The sequence below is a fragment of the Palaemon carinicauda genome, chromosome 11 (assembly GCF_036898095.1).
Source record: "Palaemon carinicauda isolate YSFRI2023 chromosome 11, ASM3689809v2, whole genome shotgun sequence".
In the NCBI taxonomy this organism is placed as follows: Eukaryota; Metazoa; Arthropoda; class Malacostraca; order Decapoda; family Palaemonidae; genus Palaemon; species Palaemon carinicauda.
The window spans coordinates 131,814,743-131,837,284 of record NC_090735.1 but is presented as its reverse complement, the minus strand read 5'-3'; the positions used below and the strand labels follow the sequence as shown (position 1 = coordinate 131,837,284).

The window sequence follows — 22,542 nt, the reverse complement described above, 5'->3', positions numbered from 1 at the left end:
AAGCAGACTGGAATGGGATTTTGCATGATCTTTTGTGCTTGAATTGGTCACAATTATATAATAGTGTAGATCCTGTTGTCCCTTTGAATGAGAATCTAGTCAAAATAATTGATAGGCGTATCCCTTCTCGTGTGCTAAGGTACCGAATGAAGGACAAACCGTGGTTCAATGATGATTGTAGACGTGCTTATTTGGAGAAGCAGGAGGCCTATCACCTTTGGAAGGGTAACAGATCAGATTTGACCTGGAACAACTATACTCAGCTTCGAGCTTTTGCTCAGAGAGTTTATGCCTCAACTGAAAAGGAGTACAATTTAATCATAAAAGAAACCCTCTCTGGTACAACTCAGGAACATAAATGGTGGTCTACCCTTAAATCTGCACTCTTTGGTGTAGATGCAACAGTTCCTCCTTTACTTAAACCAGATGGCTCAGTCACTCACTGTCCAAAGGAAAAAGCAACCCTTTTGGCTGATGTTTTTGACAGTAAACAGAGTAATGAAAAACTTGAACTTCCTCATTCCTGTTTTCCTGAGGCTAAACTAACTAGTTTAGCTTTTCGATCTCGGGAGATTAAAGCTCTGTTGATGGACCTTGATGCTTATGGAGGTGTAGACCCTAATGGTATTTTTCCTTTGTTTTTTATAAAGACAGCAGATTTCTTAGCTCCAAAGTTATCTGTTATTTTACGCAAGTTAGCAAGAAGAGGAGCTTTTAGCACTTGTTGGAGAATTGGTAATGTTACTCCTCTATGTAAATGTGTTTGTGGTAGCTCAAGTCCCACTGATTACTGCCCAATTTCCATAACTCCCATATTATCTAAAGTTTTTGAACGTCTTCTGGCAAAACGTCTTAATAGGTTTGCTGAAGGTAATCATCTATTCCCTAGTTTGCAATTTGGTTTTCGGAAAGGCCTTGGAGCATGTGATGCCCTTCTTACAATCTCCAATGCAGTGCAGAAATCCCTTGATTGTGGTCGGGAAGTTCGTATGATTGGCCTTGATTTTAGTGCTGCCTTTGACCGTGTTAATCATGAGGCCCTTGTTTTCAAACTGAAACAGTTGGGAGTGGGTGGGTCGTTTCTTAGCATTATTATTGATTTTTTAAGTAGTAGATTTCAAAGAGTAGTTGTTGATGGGCACCATAGTGAGTATAGGAATGTGATATCCGGTGTTCCACAGGGTAGTGTTCTTGGCCCATTACTTTTCATACTATATACACATGACATGTGGTTTGGCCTAGAAAATAAGCTTGTTGCATATGCAGATGATGCTACTCTCTTTGCATCAATTCTATCCCCTGAATGTAGATCTGGGGTTGGTGAATCCCTTAATAGAGATTTAGCTAAAATTAGTGCATGGTGCAAATTATGGGGTATGAAGTTGAATCCTAACAAAACTCAAAGTATGATTGTAAGTAGGTCAAGGACGGTGGCTCCTCAACATCCGGATCTCAGTATTGATAATGTTTCTTTAAATTTGTATGACTCTTTCAAAATTTTAGACGTGATTCTTGACAGCAAATTTACTTTTGAGAAACATGTAAGGTCTGTGTCTTCTTCAATTGCACAAAAAATTGGCTTATTGAGAAAGTCTTTTAAGATATTCGGTGATCAATCTATTCTGAAGAAGTGTTTTAATTCTTTTATTCTACCTTGTTTTGAGTATTGTTCTCCTGTCTGGTCTTCAGCTGCTGATTCTCATCTTAATTTGTTGGACAGAAACTTACGGTCTATTAAATTTCTTATTCCTGATCTAGATATTAATCTCTGGCACCGTCGATCAATTAGTTCATTATGCATGTTGCATAAGATTTTTCATAACTCTGACCATCCTTTACATTCAGATCTCCCTGGACAATTCTATCCTGTTCGTAATACTAGGCAGGCAGTTAATTCTAATAGCCAGGCCTTCTCCATCATGAGACTCAATACTACGCAGTACTCTAGAAGTTTTATTCCAGCTGTTACCAAGTTGTGGAATGATCTTCCTAATCGGGTTGTTGAATCAGTAGAACTTCAGAAGTTCAAAGTTGGAGCAAATGCTTTTTTGTTGACCAGACGGACATGAGTCTTTTTATAGTTTATATATGACATTTTTGTTGTTGACGTTGTTAATAGTTTATATATGATAGGCTATATCTCTTTTGACATTACTTTTTTAAGAATGATTTATTGTTAATTTGTTCTCTTCAGTTATTTATTTCCTTATTTCCTTTCCTCACTGGGCTATTTTTCCCTATTGGAGCCCCTGGGCTTATAGCATCTTGCTTTTCCAATTAGGGTTGTAGCTTGGATGGTAATAATAATAATAATAATAATTTGAATTAATAGCACATTTTTTCACTCGGTCAGTCTTACATCACCTAACTCATAAATATACTGAAACTTTTTTAATTCTTTTATATTTTGATATGCTTCTACGGAGACTTTCCTTTTCCCATACTGTTACAATATTCTTTCATCCATTTTGTCTCCTCCAACAATTTTATACAGTCAGTCAACCCAATTTTGATCCTTTTATGTTGGGTTTCTGGAATTAAACTCTTACCTTACTGACTATCATACCCATAGTTATTGTGAACAACTTGTAACCAAAACTCTGAGCTACCTTGTAGCATCGATTAGGCTAACCACATAACAAAACTACGGTTTATTACTTTACTGTTTTATCAGTCTTTCCAGTTGGAAATTGCCCTTACATATATCACCATCCCAGAGTGTTGTCTGGTTTTAGTGAGGTAATAGGTTGCAAGCTGTACCAATCCTCCTCCTTAGATTCCTAGACTGGGTTAAGTCTGTTTGGGGTGCAGATATCTATGGTTATCTACGGATACGTCCCTGATTATACATGGTATCTTAGGATAGTCGTTCCGGGGGTTAGAACCCCGTGATACCTGGGGGTAATTCTCTTGTAATATCACTCACAGAAATATTATACAGTAGTAAGCTGCCGGAAGGACCTTCCATCAGGACGACATAGCTATCTCACCCAAAAATAGATTTTTCCTTCGTCAAAATCCGTTTATTTATAGTCTTATAGATGAACCACTCCATATTTCAAGGTTCCAGCTTCCTCCCCTCCATTTGGCACAGGGTATATTTGCTTAAGAGTAAAGCATCAAGCTTAAAAAGTGGATAAGGGAATGGAATAAATTTTTCTGTCTTGCAGTTTAAAGTGCTTTATCGTAATGCTATAAAAACAATTAATAATTTAATGGCATATAAGTAGAAGTTATAATTAATTTATTTTGCATACATTGTGTATATGTAAATTCATGCCTTAAGGTTTTATTAATGACTTCAATTAGTATTTTATAGTACCTTTGAATCATGTTCATAGGTTTTTTTTTATTGATATTGTAATCCTAATTTTTAGGTGGCTGATTGAAGGTATAATCAGCAATTAATTGATTAGTGAAATATCTTAATTACTTTAATGATTTAATTCTTATGAGGAATCAAGAGTACAGTCATTCTTTTGTGACTTTTGGTTTAATCTTTTATTTATCTGTCAATGTTTTTATCATTGTAATAATGGGGAATTTTGGGCTCAGGCCATGTTGTCCTGATGGAAGGGTTCCTTTAGGTAGCCTTCTAAGGGAACCTAAAGGAAGCCTTCCATCAGGACGACATGGCACTCTCACCCAAAAATAGATTTTTCACTTTGCTCAAAATTTGTTATTTACCATAACAAATAGTTACGTTAAATCATAGGTAAAACTATTAATTCAAGACAGTTATTTGAATTTTGCAGTGTATTATTCCTCATGTATTATTAAGCTTTTGAGCTCCAGCTCATCCAAATGATTTGCTTATGAAGCCTTAGTCCCTAATTTATGGCTATTTTACAAAATATATACAAGATAGGACTTTATATTCAATATTTTTCTATTGATATGTAATGTTACATATTTTGTAAAACTTTTCATGGACGTAAATGACGCAGGAAAGAGAAAATCAGGTAATTACTGTACATAAATGACGTCTAATGTCGCTGAAGGGAGTAGAAATATTGGACGTAAATTATGTCCACTGGCGCTTAGAGGTATAATTAAAGGATAGCAAATTTAGTCGTAGATTTGTAATTTTAGGATATGGTTTGGATTTTGCACCTTCAAAATATCCCCAGCGCAAAAGAAATTATTTTAATTTCTGTGGTAATCTGATAATACTGTGATTAATGTTATATAAATGGTAATGGAATTCTATTTAAAATTTCAATAATATTGAAATTTTATTTGAAATACCAATAATATTGATGTTGAATTTAAACTAGCAATAATAAATAAATTGAATTTAAAATACCAATAGTAATGTAATCTAAATTCAAAATGCCAATAATAATTAGATTAATTTGGAAACAAAAGTAATAATAAAAATTGCATGTAAAATACCAAAAGTAATATGAATTAATTTGAGTTACTAATAAGTAATTTCCCTATCAGTGTCAGAAAGCTATCCTTTTCTATACTTTTATTCTAATATTTTACTTTTTATTCCAGGTGGTGGTTGGACAAGTCGCATTTCTGGCCTCTTACGCTCTTTCCACTCCCAGTCTACTCCTGAGACAACACAGTTATCAACCTTTGGAACAAAGTCACTACCAAAGGCAGAAACTAAAAAAACCGCCATTGTTGCTGCTAAAGATTCCAATGTTCCTTCAGATTTTCTTCCTGAAGCTACTGCCGTATCATCTTTCGAACATAATCCTCCTCAAGTCTCTCAGTTAACTTTTAGTACATGTGCACAAGATCCTGAGCATTCTTACAGTGAAACTACTTGGACTACGCCATGCACACATGTAGATTCTCTGCCCTGCAGTAAAGTACCTCATTGTGCTCTAGAAAGTGACTCTCACAACATTTGTGGCGAGTGTATTCAAACAAGCATTTCTCAAAAATCACATCCTGTCCATTGCAATCATGTCCACTGTTTTCGTCATATCCATAGATTATCTCACCCTCATGCATATGCTCTTCCTCACTCTTGCAGCAGTGCTTGCATAGAGGCTCATGTATGCAAATACCACCCCTGCCACAGGTGTGCGGGGAGTGAAGGTGCTGAAGTCGTCCATTTCCGCCGCAGGGCGTCTCATCCGGGCACTGCTGCTGAGGCCGCCTATACTTCATTTAGCAATCAGCATAAGATAACCTTAGTTGATAAAAGCTTCCCTCCTTGTGGAAAGGCGGATGATAGTAAAGGTGATAGTAAATCTGCTTCTTTTGAGAGGGAAGCTGGCTTAACTGAAGGTGCAGAAGCTGAAAGGCCTGCTCCAGATCCAAAGGACTCTGTCCTTGCTCCAGGTGCTGAAGAAGATTGTACTCAGTCTGTCTCCGGCCAATCAAGTTTACAAGGAACTGAAGTAGTGGGTCAGCCTTCTATAAGATATAGAATATCTGAGAGAAACGTGAAAATCTACCAGAGTTTTAGTAAAAAATGGCAAAAGTTTATTTATAAGTGGTCATCATCAGAGGTATCTAAAGATAATAGTAAAACTGGAGTTTTAGATTCTTGTGATGTAGATATTGAATCAGAAGATGCTGTAAAAGTTGATGATGGTAAATATGATAGTAACATTAAAGGTGATGATATAGATGATCTTAGTGATAGAAGTGAGGGTATAGAGCTTGATGATCATTACAAATCGGCGACTTCTCTAAAATCATTAGGAAACACAGTCTCAACAAAGGTTCTTTTAAGTGGAAGTAGCAGCAATATTAGAGAAGTAAAGAGTTTCAAGTCTCCACAAAGTGCTTCAGAAACTGCACTGTATGGCAGAGCAGAGGTATTGGATGTTAATGAAGTCAACCCGTTAGTGATTAAAGGAAGTGGTAAGGCTAAATCTGGCCAGATAAGTGTGCTATCTTGCCCCTCTTTACATCCTGTGAGTAGCTCAGTTGATGATGTATTTGTAGAGAGCGAAAGTGGACCTAACGTCAGTGCTACTTTAAGTGAAGAAGATATTTATTTTAATATAGATGAAAAAGACTTGAGGCTTAGGGGTAACAGAAGCACTGTGAAGAAAAAGTTAAAGTCTGTGGAAGATGTAAAGACTGATGAAAAAGTTGCCAGTGGGAAAGAGAGAAGCTATAGTTTGACATCGCTTTTAAGCAACATTAAGAGGAAAACGAGTGAAGATCATAGTAAATCTGTTGCAATAGAACAAAAATCTTCGAGTACCAGTACACAGAGTACTATATGTGTTGATGATAAATTTGAAAGTGTTCAACAGATCAGTGACAGTGATCTTACTGAGAGAGATCCCAGTGCAATTGAAGGACAAGATGAGTTGAATGAACGTCGTGGCAGTGTTGCTAGCACAGCCAGTGAGGGAAGAGGGTCTCAGAGGGTGAACCGTATCGTCTCTTCGACTTTAGGTCAGTGGAAACGTTTCCAGGGTAGCCTTGGTAGTTTATCAACAAATATTAAACAGCATTATCAGCAAAAATATAAAAAGCGACTTTCAAAGGAGGATGCTGGTAAGGAAATTAATACTAGTGCTTGTTTTGAAAAGTCAAGTGAAGATTTACAGGAAGAAAACTTAGAGCAACGAAGTTTGAGCGAACAAAAAAGAGCTGCCTCCCTTAGTACATCATTGGAAAGTCACCACTTCGAACGGCAGGAAGATGACAACTTTTGGAATAAGAAGTTGGAGCTTCATGATTTAGCCAAAAGAAAAGAAAAAGAAATAAGTAATTTATATTCTTCAAGTTTTGACAAAGACCCCTACTTACATGAGAGTGCTATGCCAGATGAAAATCAGGATATCAAAGACTTAAGATATTATGTTGGAGATGTAGTATCGCCTCTTTCAGTTAGTGAATGTACCGGAGAAGTTTCATCTGCAAGCAATTCATCTGGTACAACCTCATCAGAAGGTGGTGATGCCTCTATTCAAAGCTTTTTATCTGTTATTGTAAAAGTTAAACCAGAGACAGATGTCCAATGCTCTGTAGATGGAAGTCAAAGTGAAGTAATGGATGATGAAAAAGCTGAAGAGAAAACCATTGAAGATGAAGAACCATACACTGAGGAACTAAGTAGTTTGGTCACAGATGACGAAACAAAAATGGATTACGAAGAATCAGATGTAGGGATATCTTCAATTGAAGACAAGGTCCAAGAATTCGAAGAAGCTTCAGAGGATGAAGAAGCAACTCCTTCTCATACAAGGAGACGGCCAAGTGAGAAAATATCGAGAGAAATTTCAGAAGATGAGGATATGGAAGGTGAACCTCTCCCCAAGCGTCCTAGTCTCATTGTAGCAGTAGGTCATAGTGAAGAAAAACTAGATTCTTTTGTTTTAGAGGGTGAAATGTCTCCATCAAAGGATGTGAAATCTAGCATTGTTAGTACTCGGAGACTGTTCTGTGAGGGTATGTTAGGAAGTGACGTTGAGACTGGAGGAGTAGATAGTAATTATGATAGCGATAGCAAGCTTTGTGATAATAGTAACGTTAAGATTGATGATACTACTGTTACCAGTGCCTTAGAAAAGAACAATACTCATAAGGAGACACCTCTGGATAGACATTTGAGAGAGGAAATTTATTCTCATGATGATTTAGAGAGTGATGATGTGAGTGATAGTATTGGCAGCCGTGATGTAGAAGTTGCTAAATATAATGAGTCTGAGAGTGAAAAAGAACATTTCCCATCTGTTGTAAATGAGAGGTATGATGGGACTCATGAGTATGTTGGTAGTTTAATAACTAGTTCACCTGAAAAAGAGAGTCAAAGCAAAGGGGAAGAAGGTGTAATCAGTCGTGAAGATGCTTTACTGGGTGATGTACTAACTGAAAGAACCAGCCAAGAAGTTTCAGAATCAAAGTCATTAAGCTCAAAGTTTTACGATGAAAATTTAGATGATATCCGAGCTATTGGAGACCAAGATTTTCTACCTGAAAGAGTAGATCACATGAAGATAGACAGAGAAATTACCAAAGAAATTATTTCAAGTGAGCAAGATTCTGAATTGGAGCAGGAAGATATCCGTAGTGATAGGGAAGTACCTGATATTGAAGATGGTGCTGGCCAGTCCATAAGTGTTGCAGAACTAGAGACTGTTGACATAGTTGGTGATGATAGAGCTCAGGGGGAAGTGCAAGAAGAGGAAATTAAAATGCATGATGAAAGTAAACAGTTTCATATTGATGGTGCATATAGCTTGTGCAAGGAAGAAGAGGCTTTAGTGTCAGTCGCTGCAAGTGGTCCAAAAATTGTTGTAACAGGTGCTGTTAGTACTTCGGATATTGATGTCCCCTCTCCACCTGCCATAATGCTTGAAACTGGTAGTGTAACTTCAGATGATAGCTTGTCAGAAGCACTTGCTCAGACCCAGGGTACTGTTTATAATCAGCAGTCTTCGTCGTCCAACCTTGCTGCCCATTTGGTAGCTCATCCTCATCGTCCACCTACACCAAAGTCTCCTATCACTGTAGATGAATGGGTTGCTGCTCTTCCTCATCCAACAAGGTGAGTACAGAATCTTTGTGTTTTTGGTGTTTGTTGCGTACAAGGGACAAATAAAACTTCAGGAAGACTGTACATTACTATAGTCCATTTCTTTTAGCGATGCATATTTGCACCGACTTGCAGCGGTGCCCCTTTAGCTCGGAAAAGTTTCGTGATCGCTGATTGGTTGGAATTATCTCGTCCAACCAATCAGCGATCCGGAAACTTTTCCGAGCTAAAAGGGCACCGCTGCGAGTCGGTGCAAATATGCATCGCTAAAAGAAATGGACTATATACACAATATGTTCATTTTGTAAGTAATGATTTGTATGAGTTGTGTCTTTGCTTAGGTCTTCTAGAAATTATTTTTTAAATAAGAAAACAATATGAATGTTATTTGCATAAGAATAAACTCTCAGAATATTTTTCTCATTGAATAAAAAACAAGTCATATTGGTTTATAAAGGCAAACAATGGTGGAAGACTATAAAACCTTAATGAACAATATTCCAAGTTAGTTGTCATTCAAATACTGTATCTTTATTTACGTTACAAAAAAAAAAAAACAATTTTAATGTATCTGATACTCTATCTGCAAGGTTAAGACAGTAGAAGCCAATATATTTAATTGGCAAGTGTTGGAATTGGCACTGGGGAACAGCTTGTAGATAAATGTGGATAGCAAGTAATACTCTCAATCATTTTGCAGGACTTACCCTCCCTAGACTCCCAGCACCTTGCCATGGGGGGTGAGGGGCTCCTCAGTCAGTAGCTTTGTTCCTACCCATATACAGTACTGTACTGTACACTACAAAACTTTCGTCCTTTAAATAGGTAATGTTTTAGCAGGAGAAGTTGTTGAATTTGTTAGCAAGGTAGTTGAAAACATGTGGTGAGTGGAGCGAGTAGGTCTGTCCACTCAATGTCAAAGATTTCACTTATGTCTTCGGCGGCAATGAGTATGTACTTACTGTTGTCGTATCCTAAGGCTGTTTGATCATTTTCTTTATTTCTTAGAGTGAATTGTTAATTGTTGACTCCAAAGTCAATTACAGTATGATAGTGAAGCAGGAATTTTGGAAATATTTGGGAAAAGGGTGGATGCTGGAATTGGTTTATGGCAAGGCTGGTTTTATACCCACACTCTCTCTGTACTTGTGTTGGGACATGATTGTTTTCAATTATTCCCATGTGCAGAGTGCATATTGTGGCCTCCTGATCAGTAGCAGGTTTATTATTTGAGGAGGAAAATGAATGCTACTGGTTAAGCCGTTTTTGCCATCATCCTTGACAATACCCAAGATGATGCTGAATAGACTTTATACCTGTAGTCCTTTACTCTCTTCAAGTTTACCAGTTGCTGAAGCTTTTAGGTATATGGCCTAGGAATGCTGGCATCTGTCCCTTGGAAGTATGCTGAAGTAGCAGGGAGTTCTTGAATCTGTATTGGTATTTTATAAGGATTTAGTGGAGCTTGGAGTTTCTCCAGTGATCTCTATACACCAGCATAAGCTGGAAGCTCTCCCAGAGCCGTACAGACTGCCACCGAAGAGATTGACTTAAGAAAGGCCAAGTCTTAGGTTTTACAGGTAGGCCTGTGATGTTATTTTTGAGAGAGCTGGTAGCTAAGGCTACTTTGCCCCTGTTGTCTGCAGTGCCAGTAATTCCAGTTGTGACTTCAATGAGACTAGCCATGATCCCAGTTCTAGTGACCCCAGTGGCGATTCTTGCAATTTGCCCTAAGTCTAAGAAGTCTCCCTGCCCTTTGGGAGAACCCGTGCTGAAGCTGGTGAAAGGGCAAAATAAAAGATCCGGTGCCAGTGAAACCTGTGTGTGTCGAACTGGTGCCTGAGCTTATCATATCTCTGCCAATCATCTAATGTTGGAGAAGCTTGGGCACCCTCCTTCACCTTTTCTACCTGATGGGAATATTTTGGTATCCTGAATTTAGAAGATGGTGCCTCTTGAGGATGTCAGTGCGCTGCCAGTGGCCTTAGGGGGCTGCAGCCCTGTGCTCATGAACATGGAACCAAGCCTTACTGTCCATCATGATGAGCAGAGGGAAAGGTACATGGTATCTATTCTGTGTTTGGTTTGATCGGTACCATAGATCTTCCTCTTGCTGACGACATCTCTCCTGGTCCTTTCATCTACCCATAACTACATAGCTGGTTCTGTCCTTTGGCCAGAATGATCATATTCAGGGGGGTAGTAGATCTCCTGACCAGCCTGCCAAACCTTCAACCTGGCAAGAAATTAGGGCTCTGAGGATTAAATTGCCTGGTACCAATGGAAGTAGAGAACACGGAGTTAGAGTGTTCTTTTGTGGAGGTTTTAGAGTACATCAAACTGGATATGGCAACTACAGTGCCAGCTTCAGGTACTTATGGTACTTTGGTGCCCCTCAGGGGTTGAGACCTCTGGAGCTGCTATAGTCAGATCTTGGTTGCTTGTATCTGGATATAGTTGACAATCAGATCTGAGGATCTGAGAACTCTCTTGCTTCCAGTTCTGTTGATGCATACCCCTTTTGAGGCCCCCAATCTAGCCAGTTCAGGAAGGGAGGTAGAGGACGAACACTGATGTTCGTGTTTCTCGTATCTTGCTGTCACGAGTACAGAGATGTGTGTCATTCCATTGAGCAAAATGGCAGATACACGGGGGGTAGTGAGTGTCCTTCAGGATTAATACTTACTTCGGTCTCTGCAAGATAACCTTTCATTAGTGATAGTAGAATTTTTCCTCTCAGAAATAAAGTCAAAATTAGGCTATTAATGGGATAGATGTTCCAAGAGGAGAAACTCCCCTTCCACGACTACGACAGAAGATGGCTCATTTAGCTTGATACATGGAGGTTGAAGACTTCCAGAGGTATTCAGACATCTCTTACGAAACTTTGCGGGAAAAGCCTTTCTTTGAGAGGAGATGCTGGATAACTTCCACATGTGATGCCGAAACAATTTCACTGCTGTGGAAGGTCTGGGTGTGTGATTGGAACAACAGGTTGGAAAGAGGAAGCAATGCCCTCGCAGTCTCTATCAATAGAAATAAAGTAGAAGATCCAGGTATCATTCTGTTTGGGCCATTTCAGTACTACTAGAGTCATATTGAGGTTATGAGTGGCTCCAACTTAATTCAAGACACTCCTTATTAGGCAAAGAGGCAGTAAAACATATACTGTATGTTGAATATGTCCCAGGGCTGCTGGAATACATCCTCAAACACTGCTTCTGGGACTGGGACTGGCGAGCAGTAACTGTACCAGGAATTTGTGGTTTAGTGAGATTGAAAATAGGTCAATTGCCAGCGAATCCCACAAACTCTGGATTTTGGTCACTATCTGAAGATTCAAAGACCACTCTGAGCTAACTATTTGCATCCTCCTGCTCAGTTTGCCTGCCACAATGTTCTTTCTGCCAGGAATGAAGTGGGCTGTTAGAGTAATTGAGTTAAACCCTGTCAACTTGTGGATCTCTACTGCTAGCTGGCAAAGCTGCAGTGACACGGTACCTCCTAGTTTGTTTACACATGCTATTACAGGGTTGTTGTCACTCATCAACACCACTGAGTAACCGGGCACTAAAATGGACTTCTCCCAATTCACCACAATCTATAGATCATGACAAAATGAAAATCGTCTGTTTTAGTGAAGGAGAGGGGCTTCCTCTGAGTCTGCCAAGATCATCCAATCGTCCAGATATCATAAGAGACAATTGCCGTTGGCGTGTGCCCACGGTGAAACTAGTAGGTAGTAGGTTGGCCAGGGCACCAGCCGCTCGTTGAGATACTACCACTAAAGAGTTATTGGGTCTTTTGACTGGTTACATTGGATCCTTCTCTCTGGTTATGGTTCATTTTCCCTTTTGCTTACACACACAGTGAATAGTCTGGACTATTCTTTACTTATTCTTCTCGGTCCTCATACACCTGACAACACTGAGATTACCAAACAATTCTTCTTCACCCAAGGGTTTAACTACTGCATTGTAATTGTTCAGTGGCCACTTTCCTCTTGTTAAGGTTAGAAGAGACTCTTTAGCTATGGTCAGCAGCTCTTCTTGGAGAAGGACACTCCAAAATCAAACCATTGTTCTTTAGTCTTGGGTAGTGCCATAGCCACTGTACCATGGTCTTCCACTGTCTTGGGTCAGAGTTCTCTTGCTTGAGGGTACACTCGGGCAAGCTGTTCTGTCGTGTTTCTCTTCCCCTTGTTTTATTAGTTTTTTATAGTTTATATAGGAAATATTTTTTTTAATGTTACTCTTCTTAAAAGTTTTATTTTTCCTTGTTTCCTTTCCTCATTGGGCTATTTTCCCTGTTGGAGCCCCTGGCCTTATAGTATCCTGCTTTTCCAACTAGGGTTGTAGCTTAGCAAGTAATAATAATAATAATAATAAATACTCTGGTGAATAATTGTGGCATGTGTAGAACAGAATGCAACCATACCATGTCACCAGACCCACAATATTTCTTCAATTTGGTCGTAAACAAAACGATTACAGACCTAACCATATGAACGACTCAGGTTTGTATAGCTAGGAAAAATACAAATTACTTTTAGAATATACATGTTTTGTATTTCTACTGTATATATAGTATGCTGTATGTATCTACAGCAGTGGTTTCCATGGTTGCTACCCAAATGAGGGGCATGAGGCAATTTCTGAGGGTTGCCGAAGGTTCTTGAAATTATAATAATAGTTGTCAGCTGGTCACATTTTGATTTTGAGTAATGTAGCTGATTTACTTCAGTAGGGCAGCATGAAGATTCTCCAGGAAAAATACTTAGAAAAGAAACGCGCTAATAAAGACCCTATACTCATGCGCTGCTCATTGTATGATTAGCTTTCATGTATAATACTTGCCCTCCACTGCTGAACAGTCAACAAGGAGCCTCTGAGTGAGTGATTTGTCAGTGGCATGTGTGATCTCAGTATTGAAAGGGCATCATTTAGTCACACAAAATAAGCATTGCATGAATCGTACTTGTTTTTTTATGTATTATTATAACTTGTACAGTTTTGGAGCATATTGTGCAAGCCTTTTCACAATCAACTGTTTTGCTTCTGTCTGACAGTCTGCCTGCCTATCTATCTTTGCTTGTTTGTTTCTGTTTACCTGCATCTGCTTGTCTGTCTTTGTTTGATTCTGTTTAACTTTATCTGCCTATCTTTGTTTGTTTGTATGTATCTGTTTAACTTCATCTGCCTGTCTGTCTTTGTTTGTTTCTGTTTAACTTCATCTGCCTGTCTGTTTTTGTTTGTTTGTTTCTGGTTAACTTCATCTGCCTGTCTGTCTTGGTTTGTTTGTTTCTGTTTAACTTCATCTGCCTGTCTGTTTATTTGTTTGATTCTGTTTAACTTCATCTGCCTGTCTGCCTTTGTTTGTATCTGTTTAACTTCATCTGCCTGTCTGTATTTGTTTTTGTTTACGTGCATCTGCCTGTCTGTCATTGTTTGTTTGTTGCTGTTGAACTTCATCTGCCAGTCTGTCTTTGTTTGTTTGTTTCTGTTTACGTGCATCTGCCTGTCTGTCATTGTTTGTTTGTTTCTGTTTAACTTCATCTGCCTGTCTGTCTTTGTTTGTTTGTTTCTGTTTACGTGCATCTGCCTGTCTGTCATTGTTTGTTTGTTTCTGTTTAACTTCATCTGCCTGTCTGTATTTGTTTGTTTGTTTCTATTTAACTTGATTTGTCTGTGTCTTTGTTTGTTTGTTTCTGTTTAAATTGATCTGTCTCTATGTCTTAGTTTGTTTGTTTTTGTTTAACTTGATCTGTCTGTCTGTCTGTCTGTCTTTGTTTGTTTGTTTCTCTGTAGATCTGTCTTTGTTTTGTTTGTTTGTTTGTTTCTGTTTAACTTGATCTGTCTGTCTGTCTTTGTTTGTTTGTTTCTGTTTAACATCATTTACCTCTCTGTCTGCTAGTTTGTTTCTATTTACCTCCATCTGTCTGCTAGTATGTTTCTATTTACCTCCATCTCTCTCTCTCTCTCTCTCTCTCTCTCTCTCTCTCTCTCTCTCTCTCTCTCTCTCTCTCTCTCTCTCTCTCTCTCTCTCTCTCTCTCTCTCTCTCTTTGGTGATGATGATGATGTGAGCTTGTTTCCATGAAGTGTGGTAATTGATTTTACCAAATGATATATTAAGGCTACTGTAACTATATTGCTAAAATGTAGGTTTTCTTGAATATGTGTGGTTACATTATCAGCGAAGCTTATTTTCTTAGTAGATTTTAAATGAATTAGTTTTAAAGAATATACGGTATATAAATAACTTTTGAAGAATAGTGTATAGCTGTTTGCTCAAACAATGAATATAAAGCCCTACTCTGAGAGCATCATACACAAAATGAAGCAGTCTCAGGGTAGCCAATGAGAAAACATTTTGAGTGTTTATGGTTTGTTGTAGATATTCTTTCAGTGTAGTTGCTGGTTATTTATATGGTACTGTATATTAATATTTTCTGACATTAGCCATTTTTTTTATATAAAATTCATTATATCAATTTTTTGAACGACAAATTTATCGGCAAAGTATGATAAAAAGTAATATCTAACCAGTGAAGAAAAACATATTTTTTTGACCTGATATGCAAATAAAAGTTAATTTTTTAACACTTGTTTTCTTTTCTATTTCAAATTCATCAAAATTGATGATGTTAGTCAATAGGAAATTAAATGATTGGTATAATGTTAACTTATAAACATTTGCAAGTACAACTGTAGCATGAAAGTAGTTGTATTTATTACTACATGTTCACACAATAATGGTCACTGGTCAAGGTTAAGATATTATTAAGGGTCCAAGCCAAAAAAGGTTGGGAAACTCTGACTTATAGTATATATATATATATATATATATATATATATATATATATATATATATATATATATATATATATATATATATATATATATATCTATACACATACACACACACACACACACACATATATATATATATATATATATATATATATATATATATATATATATATATATATATATATATATATATATATATATATATATACATCAATATATATATATATATATATATATATATATATATATATATATATATATATATATATATATATATATATATACATCAATATATATATATATATATATATATATATATATATATATATATATATATATATATATATATATATATATATATATATATATATATATATATATACTGTATATATACATATAGCACTGTATATATATTCTTTAATAATCAATACCACTTTCTATATATGTTATACAGTAGTTTTGTAAGTGTCTACTAGTTATTGTAAAATGTAATAAATCAGGAAAAACCATATCAAGCAAATTTCTCAAAATTGTGTTAATTTTCTCTTATCGTAGTGTTGATGACGACGGTGAGGCATGGAGTGGCTGTGAACAAAGTTCAGAAGATCTAGCAGAAGATTTACTAAGTCTTGGTGATGAAGGTAAGTAATCAAGTTTTTTTTTTTCATACAAGAGGTTGATGTGTGTTTTTTTTTTTTTTTTTTTTTTTTTTATACAAGTGTGGGATGAGGCATGTTTTTTGGTAGCTATCTGATGCCAACCATTTTTTTGGGGGGGCCTAATTGGCTCCAAACCCTCTAACACATGCCCAATTGCAATTAGTCTTTCTACCTTACGAATTTTATTTACTTTAAACTTGATGCGTTGTTGATTCTGAAGTTTATTTTTTAGCAAACTTACATTAGAATCTAGGAGACCACTGACTACAGGAAGATATTCTTATCTAATTACATTTTGTTTTCTTGATATTTCTCATTGATGATATGATATAGAAATGTTACACCTTTGTTAGGAATTTTTAATTTCAGTGTGTTTGCATAGTTTCAATACTTTGTGGTACAACACTCTTATCATGCTGAGAGTGTTAGCAGCATCCTGTGGGTTCTGCTTTACCACAATGAATCTTAGCAATCACACGAATGAATTTAGACGAGTGTAAGTGTAGAATAATAGCAGTTTTGTGATCTGAATTTTATAATCGGAATGCTTATTTCAATAATTATTTTGAATTCAATATTCTGTTACATTTGAAGCAAATTTTTTTTTACACTAAAGATGAAAACAAAAATGTCTCTATAACAATGGATTCCCATTGGTATCTTGTACTGGTTACCAAACCTCTCCCATGGCCAAGCTACCACTTACACCAATACCTCATTATCCTGTGTTGGAAGAGAAAATTGCCATGTCTTAGTTGGGAGGTGGGTGGGAGATACTATTAACCCTTTTACCCCCTGGCTATTTGGAACTTTCCAACCCCTTAACCCCGAGGGGTTATTATTTTTTCAAGCACATTTTGCAGTATATATTTTTTAAATTGCTCTATCAGCCTTAATTTTTGTCATAGAGAGGTCAGCTTGGTCTCATTATCTTGGAAAATGCCTGAAGTTTCTGAAAAAATTATCAAAAATATGCAAAAAAAATTGTAAGTAGCAGTTTTTTTGCAAGGACGTACCGGTACGTCCATGGGGGTAAAGGGATGTGTTTTGTGAAGCATACCAGTACGTCCATTTGGGGGTAAAAGGGTTAATTTCTGTTAGTATTGAAATAAGTGAGATGGTGAGTATTTGGTACATTTTAATGGCCCTTAACTGGAATTCTCTATATAAACTACAAACTTATCCTGAAGGGAGTTATAGTTAATCTAACTTAATCACATCATATGTAATAAATAAAGTAGGAAAGAATTCTCACCTGGTACCCTTTGTGTTAAAATACTCCCCATTTGAGTCTTGGAGCATATGTGAAATGTGACAGACCAAAACCTTTCTAAGGACGATTTGGATAGAGAAGATTATATGATGACACAATCATTACAGTTTTACTCAAGCGCCTTGATTAAGATTCTTAATGCAGAAATCAATAATTACAAACATGGAGTAAAGATCCATAACCAAGAATAAATGATATTTACACCCCCCACAAACTTCAGCCAACGATGAATTAAATGAAAAGATACAAAAGCCCTAAAACTACCTAATAAAAAACAAGTAATAGAAGTCCAATAACGTGAAACAACACCTTTAGAAACAGTGGGAACATATCCTTGAGTGTTTTTGCTTGAAAGTTGGGAGCAACATAAAAAGGCCTGTCTCCAGTGCAAAGAGTGAGAGAACAAATCGGTGAGTCTGCGTAATTCACTCATGCGCTTATTCGAAGCCAAAGCAAGGAGGAAAACTGTTTTTAGGGTAAGGTCCCTATCTGAGGATAGTCTCAACAGTTCATATGGAGTTCTCTTTATGGACCGCAGTACCTTGGCCACATCTCAGGCTGGAGGTTGAATCTCATGAGAAGGATGTGTCTGGTCTATACTTCTAATGAGGATTGTTAATTCCCACAAGGAGGAAATATCCACTCCTCTCAGTTTCAGTACCTGGCTCAAGGTCGAACGATACCCGTTTACCGCTGAGTTTGAGAGACATTTTTCCTTGCTGAAGCGTTCAAGAAAATATCTACAATTGGAATAGAGGCTCCGAGAGAAGCATTTCTTCCATGGCAGCAACCACAAAAGATGGCCCACTTTGCTTGATGCTTGTCAGAGGAGGACTTACTGAGGTATCAGGACTTGTTGTCTTGCACGACAAACTTCTCTCTCGGAAGATGTGCCGGATAACCTTCACCCATGGAGTGACAGAAACTTCACCGAAGTTTGGAACCTCTGCAGGTGGGGCTGACAAAGCAAGGTGTGCCAAGGTTGAAGTGCTGGGGTCTTTAGGAATAACCTGGATTAAAGATGGAGAGAGCGCATCAAGAGCAGAAGCTTGCATGCCAACTGGTGAGCGAGCTTGTTGTGTGCGAATAGATAGGAACAAACCAGCATGTGACTGCTCTAAGTTAGACAAATGAATTGTGATTAGATAGGGGCACCTCCTCCTATAAGACCAAAAATTAAAATAAGATCATTACCAGAGGTGATCCTATAGGTGCTCGCTCTGTTGAGCAGGTCAGATGGTGCAAGCTAGATGGTGTGCAATCGATTGCAAGCAGATTAGATGGTAAGTGGCAGATGGCGAACGGTCAAGGTTGTGGCGTGTGACCGCGAACAGTTGAGTTGGTGCTCCTGTAGGAGTGCATGATTGCCAGCAGGTGCTCAATTGCAATCATGTATGGTGGCACCCCCTTGGATAAGCTATGACGAAAGCAAAGTAGCGTGTAGTCTTGCTGTCTCTTTCTTCATAATCTGTGAAGGATTGGGCAATACTGCCTCTCTCAGAGGGAGAGAAATGCTAGAAGTGACTTAAAGGATGGAGGTTTGCATTCATGTAGGAACAATCAACCGATAGCAAAGTGGCGGACATATCCAAATGCAAACCTTGCTCAGTGAGAGTGCAGTGGGCTTCTTTTGGGGTTTCCGTGAAGCTGCTGACAAAGATATAAGCAATTTTAGATTACAGGCTTGGTATTTTAATTATATAATTTTTTCTCAAGTAATTTTTGTTTAAGAACTATTGTCAGATAGAGAAAATCCCTCAGGAAGGCTACTCCAGAATGGTCCTCCCTATGAAAAGACTGCTGTATACTTTAGTTATCTGAAGTGAATCTTGTTTATTCTATTTGTGTTAATTTGACGCTGCTGTTGTCATTGATAGATATTCACTCTTTTATTTGAACTGCTTGTTATTTTGTTGATAATACATTTTTGATATTTTCTTGGATCACAGTGTTATTTACTGGGACACTTTTATGCATTGCAGCTGGATTAATATCAGGTTCGGGGACTCGGGGCTCAGTATCAGCAGCCTCGTTAGTTGGAGGCTCCTCAACATGTACAAGAGATTCCATGATTGGTTCTCATATGATTGGTGCACAGAATTCTGAATCAAGTACAAATGTAGCAGCCACTAGAGATCCAAATCTTGCACAACTTCCTCTTTCATCACCACAGCATCATGGGATGGGACATCCCATGTCACCATCACATGGAAACAGGTGCGTAATATCTATGTTTTAAGAGGGTTTCAGTTGAATATTTTATGCATCCTTGGTAAAGTTAAAGTACTGTCTTTTAGAATTCTATATAGGTCTATATTGACTTTGTGGTGATTTGTCTTTTATCTTGAAAAATCAGTTTAACAAGATCAGTATTTTTCACCATCACCAGAAGGATTGTTTCTTAAGTGAGAAATGGAAAATTACGATGATGCACGGTTAGGTGGGAAGAGACTAAGGAGAGAGATGAAAAGTGATTGGCAGAAATCAGTGCACTGGGTTCAAAATGGTCACTAAAAGAACCTTTTGTACAGTAATGTCCACATTTTGCTGAGTTAGGCTCTTGTGCAATTGATAGGAATCCTGGGAAAGAAGCTGACTTGCTTACTAAGGTTATAGTGTATAATAATTTTAATACAGTATAATCTTTGTCTTGAATAATGATCATACAGTTCTAATTTATTAGTGCTTTATTGTTCCAATGCAATATGCAAACCTCCTAATCATTTAATATAGGAATTAGCTTCAGCTCACCTGAAACAAATTCCTATATTAAATGATTACATGTTTGTATAGCTAGGAAAAATACAATTTAGGACAAATTGTCATATTTGGTGCTTAATTTTAGACTTCTATAGTACCCTCCTTGAGGATTTGCTTTTGAATACAGAATATTAAGGAAAGTGTAATTAGAAATAGAGTCTCACTTTTTGGAAATATTCTCATAAAATGCGTAAAAAAAAATTGGCTTTCGATGTTTCTTAAAATTTGTTAGATAGTTTTTGTTTTGATTAGTAAAGTACAAGAAGCAAACAAGTTATCTCATTTGATTACTATTGTAATATGTATTTATAAGAAATGTTTAGCATGTGCAACATTTTCCTTGTGCTTCCTCTTTGAAGAGTGACCATCATTATTTAAAACTATCCTAGAAATCCATGTTAATTGTTCCAGATCTGACTGACATTATAAAAGAAAAAGTGGCAATGTAGGAAATAATTTTGAAGCAGAACTAATAATGTTTTATAAACATCTGCTTGCTTATATTGCTTAGGCTTTGTATAGAAGAAATTGTTAATTCTTTTATCCTTTTATTTCCACTATCATAATTTTTAACATTCACCCCATTTTTATATATTATCGGTTAAGTCCCTTGTTAGGCTGGGAGGAACGTAGAGAGTAGAGGTCCCCTTTTTGTTTTTGTTTCTTTGTTGATGTCGGCTACCCCCCAAAATTGGGGGAAGTGCCATGGTATATGTATGTATGATCGTAATACTGTACTATTTTCTTTTCTTTTTAATTTTGTAGATATCTTTAATATAGTTTTTTTTAGAAATAAAGGTTTCCAGTTAAATTTTTTATCTTTATAGTAACACTAACTCTTATTGTTTTTATACAGACCTATTACACTTTCTGATGTAGAAAACACAATGCAAAAACAAATGCCAGCTGTGAGCCCAATTGGTGTAGAAGGTAGAAGATCACAATTTGCATCACTCAGAGACAAACAGACTTCATTCCAAAGCGATTTATCAGGACTTTCCTTACAGAGCCGGTAAGTACTTGAAAATGAAGGTTTCTGTATTACTTTGCAGTGTCTTAAAGTTACTAAGTACGGTACTGTAGTATAAAACTAGTTTTTCCTTTTCCGATTTTATGCATGTCATTAAATTTTTAAATTCACAACTAGAATAATTCCATGATTTTCAAGTATATTATTAAAATCTCATATGCATTAATATAACTTGTATACAGTACTGTACTTTGTAAGATGAGTCAAATATTCAATTTTTATAAGCACCGAGTGACAAGGTTGAGGCAGTGGTACCAGTGCACATATTTTTGTACTAGTGATGGTCTGTATAACTACCTTAAAAACATATGATAGTATACCTGGTATGATCAATACATTTAGCAGTGTTTTTTTTAAATGTAAATAGGAAATTCAAGTAAAGTTTTCTTTCATCTTTGAAGGTTTAGCCTATGTTGAAATTGCCCGTATTTCATGATACAGTATTGGTTTAAAAGCGTAAGTAGTAAGAAGTATCTTAAGGTACTGAGGTACTAGCTTGTTTACTAAAGAATTTATTTATAGATTTTACTATTATTTGAAAACTGAGATGGTGAATTTTATGGTAAATAATTGTTCTTAATAGAATAACATAGTGAATCGTGAATCTCGAAAACGCTCAAATTACCGGTTTATCCAAAAGGGGGTTATCAATTTAAGTAGCTTTTAGTATTAAGGTCTAGGTCTTTGCAACACGCTTAATGCACATGAGTATTGATGATATTTTCTTGAAAACTATTCTGGATAATCTTGGTGTGTGATTAATATAGAATATAACTTGAAGTTCAAGAATGTATTGATAACTTATTATGCTTTCCCTCCAGCTATTTTTAACATAGAAATATGAATAAAACCTTATTACTGACTCCCCAACTGCTGATTCTACTGTCCACAGTTGAAGTATTGATATTATAAAAAGATATAAAGAAGGTTCCCAACTTACGAGCAGTTTATATTGTAATGATGTTTTTGACGGATATTATCTGATGATTCAATCAAGCAAATGAGTTTCATTTGAAAAATATTAGTAAGAAAATGGAAATTATCAAGTAGAGGCTATTACCAGCTGGGACTATTGTTTGAAAGAATATAAGTATTTTTTATATAATATCTGTGTTTTTTTAGACTATTTAGATGGTAATGTTATCCCTCTTTGCAATTATCTTTTTTCTTTTTCAGGTCAAGTATTGATTCCTTGCTAGATTCTCGGCAGGCGGATCCAGTTGATGTTTTACTAAGCCTAGGTTTTGGAGCTCAGTCACAAGAAGGACTAGCTCGTGTTCCAGAAAGATTTTTGAGGCCCTCTCGGGTATGTGAATTACAGCTGCTTGTACTTCTTTCTCCTTGATACTGTCCAGTAGTGTAGTAAAGATATAGTTATCTATATTTCGGTCATGAGAAAGATTCTACGAATGTGACCCATTGATTTATTGTATTCAGGGTACCACCTGTTTAACTTTCACTGGTTCATAGATATGGATGCCTATATTAAAATAAACTTATGAGATACATCATTTTAACTAATGCTATAATTTTTTTCACAAAGCTA

At 36.6% G+C, this 22,542-nt stretch overlaps 1 protein-coding gene across 5 annotated transcripts in view; it reads left to right on the top strand.

Moving 5' to 3' along the window:
- Positions 1-22,542, top strand: part of LOC137650219 (serine-rich adhesin for platelets-like) — a 361,753-nt gene that overhangs the window by 233,657 nt on the left and 105,554 nt on the right. For all 5 annotated transcript variants that reach the window (XM_068383454.1, XM_068383453.1, XM_068383452.1 and 2 more), the window contains 5 exons: positions 4,504-8,476; positions 15,830-15,915; positions 19,189-19,423; positions 20,823-20,978; positions 22,173-22,302. In XM_068383454.1, the coding sequence (XP_068239555.1) occupies positions 4,504-8,476; positions 15,830-15,915; positions 19,189-19,423; positions 20,823-20,978; positions 22,173-22,302 (4,580 nt within the window). The remainder of the gene's footprint in view (positions 1-4,503; positions 8,477-15,829; positions 15,916-19,188; positions 19,424-20,822; positions 20,979-22,172; positions 22,303-22,542) is intronic.